General features: G+C 36.5%; 1 protein-coding gene across 1 annotated transcript; it reads left to right on the top strand.

Annotated features, from left to right (window-relative positions):
- The first annotated feature begins 1,277 nt into the window (after positions 1-1,277).
- LOC109676631 (olfactory receptor-like protein OLF2) lies at positions 1,278-5,597 on the top strand. The gene is made up of 2 exons (XM_074056931.1): positions 1,278-1,316; positions 4,674-5,597. Exons 1-2 carry the CDS (start codon positions 1,278-1,280, stop codon positions 5,595-5,597), a joined length of 963 nt encoding a protein of 320 aa, XP_073913032.1.
- The last annotated feature ends 5,143 nt before the right edge of the window (positions 5,598-10,740 follow it).

Raw genomic sequence — 10,740 nt, forward strand, 5'->3', positions numbered from 1 at the left:
CACCCAATCTGTGTCATGGCACCAAAATGTTAGCAAAAATGCCTCTCACAAAGAAAGCTCACGAGAAAAGTCTCATGTCCAAGGGCAAAGTTTAATGGCAAGCTTGAACTGCCAGGCTGGCTGGGGAAAGATGGCACAGCACAGATTCTGGGCCAGGTGTGGCTTTTATATTAGGGGGAGGTTAAGGAAGTCAGCACATGTGCGGTAGTCTCTGATAGGGGTGGGGCTGTCTTAGAGCATGGGAATTTCTGTTAAGGGTGGGGCTGTTCTTGAGTGTTTCTCAAGTGAGGTCTGAGGATAAAATGGCCACTGATTTACAAATGGTAACATTGTTATTCTATCAGTTAGACCCTACCAGTCAGGTGGCCTGGGAAAATTGGATTGCTTTAGATATGATCTTAGCTAAAAAACAAGGCAGGAAGGAGTATGCATCATGATTGAAGGCCAATGCTGCACTTTTTAGCCCAAATAATACCACACCAGAGGGGACTATAACTAAAGCCTTCCAAGATCTAACAACCTGAACAAACAAGATGGTAAAAAAGTTTGGGAATAGATGACCCTTTCACCAACTTAATAAAACAATAGTTAAAAAAAAAAATAGAAAAGAGTGATGACCTCCATGCTGATCTCTCTTTTTGTAGTAGGAGCAATGATCTTGGTCAAATGCTGTTCATACCCTGCTTATGGGGACTAACTCTTAGACTCATAGAAACTGCCCTAACCAAACAAACTCCTGTATCTTACCAATTTGTTGTTGAGTACAGCTAAAACAAAAAGGCAAATAATGCTAAATGAGTTTGAAGAAAAGAATGGAAAATAAAAAGAGGGGGAACTGTGAAGGAAGCAGTCTTTTCTATCAAAGTGTGTTGCCATCTTACCTGCTTGCAGTTCTGGATTCTTGTTCACTGAGCTCCATTTTTGAGCTGAAATTACTACCTACCCCACCTCAAACTACAAAAGTAACATTAGCCAATCTTGACAACAGTGTGAACCCTTACCCTAGCCAATCAGGGAAAAGTGGCAGTTTGTTCCTTGTTAAGGATAAGAACCAGGGTGGACTGCATGCTCTGTGTGCCTCTCTGCTAGCTCCAAGTGCCTGTGTTCACTCTTCTGCACAAAAGTAAATTGCCTTGTTGAGATAATCTACCTTTCCATGTTTTCAATTTCTGGTCTCCAGTGTTTTATTTCTAACAGGTATCATGTAATAAGGCTGTTAAGACAATGCAGGATATATGTGGAATGTATAAAATACAGTTAGATAGCAACTAATAACCATGAATGATGTGATGGATGAGAAAGCATCAGTAGATGAGGTGGCAGGGAAATTACATTATTTTTGTTAATAGTAAAATAACCAGACACAGATTTTTAAACTAGAAGGTAAAAACTAAAAGCCAGAGCAGCTAGGCAACCCTTCCAATTTTTCCTAAATGCGAAGTTAAAAGAACAGGGAAAGATACAGCTATCTACATGTGCCTTCCGTTTTGACATGTTAACAAGCTTCAAGGCTCCTTAAATGAGGAAGGGCAAAAGAATGAAAGGCTGTGTAACAAAAAGAAGTTTTAAAGTATGCCGATGTTCTCTGTGATTTGAATAGGCCTGGATGATGCCTCCAGCACCCATCTTTGCCACCCAGATCCAATATTTTATTATTATTTAAAAAAATTTTTTTCCATTTATTCATATGTGCATACAATGTTTGAGTCATTTCTTCCCCCTACACTCTGCCTACTCCCACTTCTCCCTGCCCCCTCCCTGTCCCTCCTGCCCGCTTCCTCTTCGCCCCACCCCCTTGCTTCCAGGCAGAAACTGTTCTGCCCTTATCTCTAATTTTGTTGAAGAGAGAGTATATACAATAATAAGAAGGACAAAGAATTTTTGCTAGTTGAGATAAGAATAGCTATACAGGGAGATTCCTAGCACTGCTTCCATGTACAAATGTGTTACATTCTAAGTTCATTCTTCTTGAACTGACCTTTTCTCTAATTCCTGATCCCCTTCTCTGGGAACTAATCCAATATCTTATTGACCTTGTGTATCTCCCAAATCAGAAAGTATAATACTAGGGATGGGGAGCAGGAAATTTTGATCTCTTCCCACTTCCCATTTCTCCCCATTTTTATCTTGTTATACTAGATTCCTTTCCTTAAAAACTTTACTATTATTTTAGTACATTTTTGTGTCTTGCCTGAGTTATTCTCTGGTTGGGCGTAAGAGTGTTAACCATATACACCAGTCCTAAACTTTCTGATAATGGTACGATATAATATTTGGTAATACATAGATGATTTAAGATGCTTGACTATGATAAGACCAAATCTTTTTATCTTGTGGGCTATTTTTAAAGTTTATGTCAAAGAGCCACCTAGATATGGTAAGCTGTGTATACAAGGTTTTGCTCATAACTAGACATTTTATTGTATGGAAAATGAATTATATGAAAAATTATATATAATGGCTTTAGTGTAATAGGAATACATTGTAGCTAATGAAATTTTTATTTATGTGTAGAGTGTTTGTTCTCACATCATTTTTGTTTAAAAATTAAAAATTCCTTAGTATAGATAACAACATCTAATTTACCCTGGGTAGTAGGCTGTGTGTTAATTATTGTTGCCTTTACAAAATCTCTAATTTCTGAGTGTGTTTAATGAAGAGTACGTGTAAATATATGCCCGAGTATATGTGTAGGTACTTAATAGTTTTGTACTTTACACTATTAACATGAAATGCTATAATCCCAGCATTAGGGAGGCTGAGTTAAGAAGATCATGAGTTGGAAGCCAGTCTGGTCAAAAACCAAAAGTAAGTAACAGCAACAAAATGTCTCTATGGGGATCAGTAAACTGGGAGTAATAAGTTCAGATTTAATGGTGTCATTTTCTAAGGACAATATGATATAACTTGGCTAATCAAACTACATAATAACATAACAAGAAATAAAAACGACTCCTTTTCTTTCTCAACCATGAAATGCCAGACATTTAGCCATATTTTTATACTGATGACTTATTCCTGAGAGACTACATGTTCAGCACCCAGGGACCAGACATAGAGATGGTTATAATACAAGTGGTGGAAGAGACAGTGCTGAAGTCTCTTGCAAGTAGAGCTACAGCAGTGAAATGTATCAGGTATTAACATTTTATGCTGGCTTTCTGATATATATTACATCATTCCTTAGTTCTTGTATCTATTTTTCACTAAAAGCATGTGGTAAAACAAAATGAGACTATGAAACATAGTGCAAACATTTTATTTTAATTACTTTCCAGATTTAGAATTTTAAATATTTATGTAAAAATAGCATGGAAGACAGAAAATGCTAACATGGCTTTTTGCAGTGGTCAAATATCATTTGTGATCTATAATATTGTATCATTAATTTTTATAATATTAAAAATCTTATATTTTTAATGAAATCATTATCTTTAAAAATGTGTCTATTGGGCAGAAATTTAAATGAGTTTACACAATGTTTGGTGACCACATCTTGATCACTGTACTATTAATTAAATTTTCTTCATTCTTTTTATCTATCTTCAAATGGACATTTTTCATACAGCTATGTATTTGAAGGGGATACACTTGTGTTTTATATATACGTACGAGACAACATGTACTGAGTAGAATAAACAGAAGAGCTTAGAATTCAATTAACCTCCCAAGGATTACTAACTTTTTAAAACCAAACCAGAGTATTCAACTGTTTTACGTAAGAAAGAGGGATCAAAGGAAACAATAATGAATATAATAACTTTTGGGGATTTAGCATAGGGCCCACTGTTCATTAAAAAACAAATCTCTCAGGTTTTGGGAGATTGTTATTATCTATTGTACAATCTGATCTAAAGTGAAGAGATAATGCAGATTCTAGTTGATTCGAGGAACTCAGTTAGCGGACCTTAGCCTTTTCCGGTCTTTCTCTCAAATGCATTACCAGCAACTCTGCAATTTAGGTTCAAAATGTATTTCAGAATCTCACTGAGTAACAGCAGCTTTTAAAAGAGCAAATGGTAGCTCTGGCATATTCCTGTCTGTCTAGTTGGGTTTATTGTTCCTTTCACTTCCTTTAACAACAACAACCTACCTTACTACAGTGGGTCCTGAGCCACGGACTATCTCCATTCCAGTTACAGTAGGAGGCAAGCCTATATTTAAAGCTGGAGAGGAACTGAATGATTCAAAGGGATATGGATGCTATACGAAATTTACATTGAGGGATAGCTCTGCCAGAGCTTTGTTTGTTAAACACTTTTATATGATAGAATGAGCATGACATATATTCATTATCTACTCTTCACACTTAACTGATTCTCTATTACAAGATGTTACCTTTCTACAAGACTGAAAGAAAATAAACAATAAAGTTGTCTGAAGGTGAGGGTTATTTGAACCAACTAACTTTAGGAATTCTTACTTTGGTTTCTGTACTCAGATAAGTAAATTTAAGAGATACCTTTATCATCTTATTGAATAACATTAAACTGGATAAATTTATAGTAGGTCCAGATAAATTTAAATAGTGGCAGCATTGTCTACTATTAAATACAGAAAAAAAGGAAAGAACCAGGAGTTTACCTATGAACCCAGCCGTATTTTTAATTCTTCATTTCCATTTCCTTTTTGTCTCATCCAGGAATTTCCAGAACTGAGTGACGGCTGTTCAGAACTATACTACATTTACTGACTTTGTATTCTTAGGATTTTCTGTCAGACAGGATGTGCAACGGGGGCTTTTTATGCTTTTCCTCTTTGTTTATGGTATAACTATGATTGCCAACCTAGGGATGATCCTACTGATCCACATGGACACCAGACTTCACACACCCATGTACCATTTCCTAAGTAATTTATCTTTCTGTGATGTCTGCTATTCCTCCACTGTTTCTCCCAAGATGCTGGCTGATTTCTTATCTGAGCAAAAGAGGATTCCATATAATTTATGTGCCATTCAAATGTACTTTTTTGGAGCCTATGCAGATGTGGAGTGTCTCATGTTGGCTGTTATGACCTATGATCGTTACATGGCCACTTACAGTCCCCTTCTTTATACAATTGCAATGTCCCAGAGGATCTGTACTCAGCTAGTGGCTGCTGTCTATGCTGTAGGCTTGGTGGATTCAGCAATCCACACCTGCTTCACATTTCAATTGCCCTTCTGTAAGTCAAATGTCATCAATCACTTTTTCTGTGACATCCCTCCTTTGCTAGCTCTTTCCTGTTCAGATACATCCAACAATGAGATAGTGATGTTCACTTTCATTGGTTGTGTTGTCGGGGTTAGCATTGTCACTGTTCTTCTTTCCTACAGCTGTATCTTAGCTACCATCTTTAAGATGAACTCAGCTGAGGGCAGATATAAAGCCTTCTCTACATGTGCCTCCCACCTAACAGTTGTGGCCATATTTCATGGTACACTATTGTTCATGTATTTCAGACCCAGCTCAAGTTATTCGATGGACACAGATAAAATGGCCTCTGTTTTCTACACAGTTGTGATCCCTATGTTAAATCCACTGATCTACAGCTTAAGAAATAAGGATGTGAAGGGTGCTCTGAAAAAAGCAATCAATAAATTCTGCTCTGGGTAAAATTTTGTTTCCCCTTCAAAACTATTTGATGATTCTGAGAATAAGTTCTCTAATACATTGACAGAGGTTCTCTCCCACACAACCTTCAAGATATTTCCCATTCCTCCTCAGTGTGCCTAAATTGAGTGTAAGGATTGGCCCTTATTGGTCCTTGTCTTTCCCTAAACAGAGCATCAATAACAGTAGAAAGAAGATCAGTTTGTACTTTGTTGAGAATATCCTTCTGTGCTTCTCTTTTTCAAGGGTAATTAGGTCCCAATGACAGACAATGGGATTTAGCAAGCTTTTCCCACTTAACAACTCAACATGATCTCCTTTAGTTTTCAGTTACAAAATAGGTTTATAAATACAGTTGATGAATTGAAAGGTAATTTTAGGTAGTCAAAATAGGTATCGTTTGTGTTTTTCTTATGCACTGATACCACCCTAAACATGTCCATAACAGCATATAGAATTAAATAAGTACCAAATAAATAAATAAGAATGAACAAAATACTTCTTGCTTTAAAACTCTCAGTATGAAAATGTAATGCCTTTGTTTGTCTGGTTGAACATTATTTTTTCTTTTGCTATTTATCATATGGAGCTACAGGATGGCATTGAAAAATAGCTATTGAAAAAATAAAGCAGTGTCCCTTGCAAAACTAATGTGACAAGCAGGATTTACAAATTTAACAGGAATCGGTCCCAGCACCAAAAAAAAAAAAAAAGGAAAAACAAATTTAACAGGAAAAAAAATCTCCCTGACTTTCACTAAAATAAAATAAGAGGGATAAAATTTCCCTCTTATCTTTACCTTAGGATGAGACAAAATAGTAAGCACAAGTATCGATTGATATAAATAACCTCACTTCTCAGATCCTAAACTCCTGTCATTCTGTCTCAACTGCATTAGTCAGATCCTCATGACCAGCAGCTCCAGTATTTTACTACTACTAAATTTCTGAGAATCTGTTGACTTTCCTTCTTTTTCTCACAATGGAGAAGAGATATGATGCTGTTGACAACCATATGGCAACTGCACAAATGAAAGCTGGTGGTGAAAGGCATGGACTCTCTTCAAAGGTCACTGGTAAAGGGGTCTAAATCTTTCTGAATGAGTTCACAGCATTATACAATGTTATTATTAAATGATAGGTAAAGTATAAACAACTGAAATGCCAGATCTTCAGAGTTTAATTTGTAAAGGAGGAATTTTAATATAAATATATATTCAGTGAGAAAAGGAATAAATTGTTTACATTAACATTCATTTATAATGATTCATATTGTTTTGGGTATATCTGAAAAATAAACTAATTTTAACAAAATGATTCTAAAGAAAATTAGTAATAGTCATCTTTGAATCATTGAATGCTATAATATATTGCAATATTCAATTTACTTCATGCATGTGTTGTTCACAATGTATTAACTTATTGACAAACCCCATCGTAGTGTCTATAGCATAGCTGCACTAGAACAGAGGGTTAAGTTGCTAAGAGATTGAATAAAATACCTAGACAGACATGCAGGATGTGAGTTTTATTGGAAGTTGCTGACAGGGACATGAACCCAGGAAGTATACTTACTAACAAGGAGGCTAACAGGGGAAATAAACTTAGTAATCCACAGTTTCTAACATGAACATGTATGGGAAGAGCAATGCTCATATTCATCAATGGTTCAGTGGTGGCTGAATGGACTAATGGCTCTTGTCCTCTCCACAGTGCTTTTCTCCCAGTGGCAAACATTTATCCTCCACATTGCTAGCCAGAAAGTCCTGTGAAGGCTACCTGGATAGCTGGATAGACACTTACTGAAAGCACCTTCTCCTAACACTAGTCTGACCAGTTGGCAGGTTTCATATGGGGAACTACTATTCTTTTAGATAGTATTTATTGGGGACATTCCAGTCTCAGCCACCCTCATTTTCCTTTTTGTAACTTGGCAAGAGCCTTGTTAATGGAAAAGAGCATTTTTTCATTTGATGTTCTACTTTTCTCAGGAAACATTTTTACACTTCTTATGTGACTGAAAATCCTTCTCCAATGTTGCTGGGGTGGCATACCAAAATGTAGATAGCAACCAAATTCTACAAGAACAATATGAGAACAATAGATTATGACAGCCCTACTAACAAAGCAAGCAGACCAAATGAAACATTTCTCCAGGTAGCAGAAAGAGATTGCAAACATGTGAAAATAGAAGTCACACAGATCTAAAGGCACACTGGGAAAATTATCAGTGGTATGCATAAAACTTTCTCTTTTAATGAGGGTACAACTATTTCCCTGTGCTATATTTAGACATTTAGAGCAAAAATGTTTAAAGTTTCACTTGGCCAGAGTTATAAAGTACTTATTTGAAAGATTTAAAGTTAGACAAATCTTAATTCTTTTAAGACTCAGCTTTCCCAAGTAATCAAAATCCTAGTAAGTACTTCAGAACATGCAATAAATTATCTTGAAAAAATACAAAACCTTTCCTTCCTCAGCCAGTTTGTCTAAATTATACTAAAAGCAAATCAATGTCTTAAGAAAAGCTTATTGGTATAAACATAGAGAATTATATTTTGGTTTTAAATTGGTGCAACAAAATTTTTTTACTCCTTTCTTTTTTTCAATATGACATCTTTTTATATTCTCTTTTTAATTTTATAACTTTTTTACATTTACTAGCCAAATTTTAGTTTGAGAAAACTCTTCAAGTAATTTTAATCATAGACAACTTAATCACACAAATTTTCTTTCATCAATTTCACCCTCCACAAAATCTCCCAATGAATTACTTTAATTTTGTGATTTTGCCATTATCTTTCTATTTTTATTTTGAAACAATCCAGTCATTTTGCTTTAGGACAAAATCCTATTTTCACATTAAAAAATCCTTTCTTCAAACAATATTCTCTTCCCATGACTTTCTTCATGTCTCTCTCTTCCTGTTATGTACTGGTTCCTTTCTGCCTGAATATGCCTTTTATAGTTTCTTTTCCAATGAATCATTAGTTCTACATTTAGATATTATGATATACAAGGCAGTTGTGTCCCATACTTTGTCATCCTGAGACACAAGTCAGGAACCAACACAGGAAAGCTTCTCCTTTCACTCAAGATGCAGCAGTGCCACCTGACCCATTCCATACACTGGCTCAGGTTCTGGGTTCCTCACCTCCATTTTTATAGGACACCTATTCCTGCTGGTCCTGGATGTCCTTATTTTAATTTCTCTTCTTCCTCCTGCAATCACTTGGCATAGGCCTGTGTTTGGAGCTCTGTCTCCATTGTTGCCCATGATGGCATACAAAGGGACTTTCATCTAGACTTCAGTGGCTCATGCCTATGATCCTAGCTGCTTTGGAGGCTGACATTAGGGGGATTGTGGCTCATGAACAGCCTGGGCAAATAGTTTGTGAAATCCTGTTGCCAAAATAATCAGAGCAAAGTGGACTGGATGTGTGTCTCAAATGGTGAGTCCTATTTTGGAAGTACAAAACTCTTGAGTTCATACCCTATTACCACAAAAAAAAAGGAACTACCTTATGGCCACTGCAATCTTACACAGGTATTTCCTTTGCTTTAAACTATATTGTTATCCACGAGTATAATGCTTCCTCTATTCCTTGGGGCATCTGCCCCCCCACACACATGGTGTCTACCACACATCTGTAACAGCTTCCTCTGATACCATTTCCCACAGAGGTAAAAAACCATTTCCATCCTAGGAGTTCTCTACTGACTTTTCTACCCCTTTTAATTGCTATAATCTTGGAGTCTGCAGGGATTTCTTGGGGCTTTTGCTTAGCTCACCATGGGTAGTGTTCAGAGTTTGTCTTGCTAGAACATTAGAGTACGAAGAATAGATTCCAGAGAGACCAACGATAATAATTGGAGGTTGTATGTGAGGTATCAGGTTTATTGAACCTTTCTAACAGGGGAGATAAACTTTCAGGAGAGATAAGCTAACTAACAGCAAAGAGTCTAAGAGGAGCACAACACTGGTAAGAAGGTCAAATGTCCAGTGTTGGACAGATGGACTAACAGCACTTATGCCATCCACAGTGCTTTACCAATGATAACAACCACCTATCTTCTTCAGCACCTGACAGAAAACTAAGTGCCAGCTACCTGGACAAGTGATTTTATGCTCTTCATGGCACTCTGGCACCTATCTTTGTGCCAGAGTGTCCTATAGATGGATGCAATAGATATTCGGGTTTTATTAGATAAATTACATAAGCAATGGCATCATCAGCTTGTTCTTTCCTTTGTATGAGCAGCACTAAAAGGAAAGGCTCACTTAGTGTACAAAGGAAACAAAGTTCTCTTTACAGACAATAATAGTTTGCTCAGTTCCCAGTGTTGCATGTACAGATTTGATGTTCATTCACAGAGCATTTATTGAGGTATTTCATTCTTAGCCTTCTCTCATTCTCTATTTTTATTTGTCAAGAACCTTGGCAACTGACATTTTAGGGACATCTAGGTATTTCATGTCCTACTTTTTCCAGGGATCACACACCAGTCATGAAAAATGGAACAATTTCACACTGTCTAATATATTCATCTCATTTTAGGTTGCTGTCATGAAAGAAACGTGAGTGGTTTTATAGAGTTTTCCATTTAAATTATTTCCCCTGACTTTATATATCCTTTTATGTATAAAATGTGCTTTGTGTTTTATATTTTAAAACATTATAGGAAGATGATGAGCTAGATTCACTGAGTAATTTCCTGTATCTGCAGTAGACTGACAGATCATAAGTTTCAGGGCTGCAGGGAAAGATGAGTGGTGATGAAAGGCACAGGTACAACAGTCAACAGTAGAGAGAGACCAAGGGAAATCCAGAAATATTGAGCTTCAGATTGGTGAAAGAGACAAAGGACCCCAACACTACACACTATGCAACACAATGGGGAAGGGAAAGAATCCCCCTCTATGGGGATTTAAGTGAGGAGAAAAGAAAACCCTCAGCCAGCATCACAGGTGCAGTCTGAAAAAAGTACACTTTAAGACAGGAGATAAGCAATCTGTGCAGCAAGTAGTCTCTACAGAAGAAGAACCTGTACTTTATAGCTTAGTTACTTGTTTCATAGTTGAGTGCCATTTTAAGAGAGACCTTATTGCCTAACCTTTGGCTAGTGGCAGCAGAAGCTCCTGCATT

Source organism: Castor canadensis, chromosome 1 (assembly GCF_047511655.1).
Source record: "Castor canadensis chromosome 1, mCasCan1.hap1v2, whole genome shotgun sequence".
Taxonomy (NCBI): Eukaryota; Metazoa; Chordata; class Mammalia; order Rodentia; family Castoridae; genus Castor; species Castor canadensis.

What these genes read in the sequence shown, in the direction of transcription:
- LOC109676631 (XM_074056931.1), top strand. Translation starts at nt 1,278, where the DNA reads ATGAATGATGTGATGGATGAGAAAGCATCAGTAGATGAG. An exon ending in AGAAAGCATCAGTAGATGAG is followed by an intron (nt 1,317 to 4,673) that starts GTGGCAGGGAAA and finishes ACGGCTGTTCAG; the next exon opens with AACTATACTACATTTACTGA.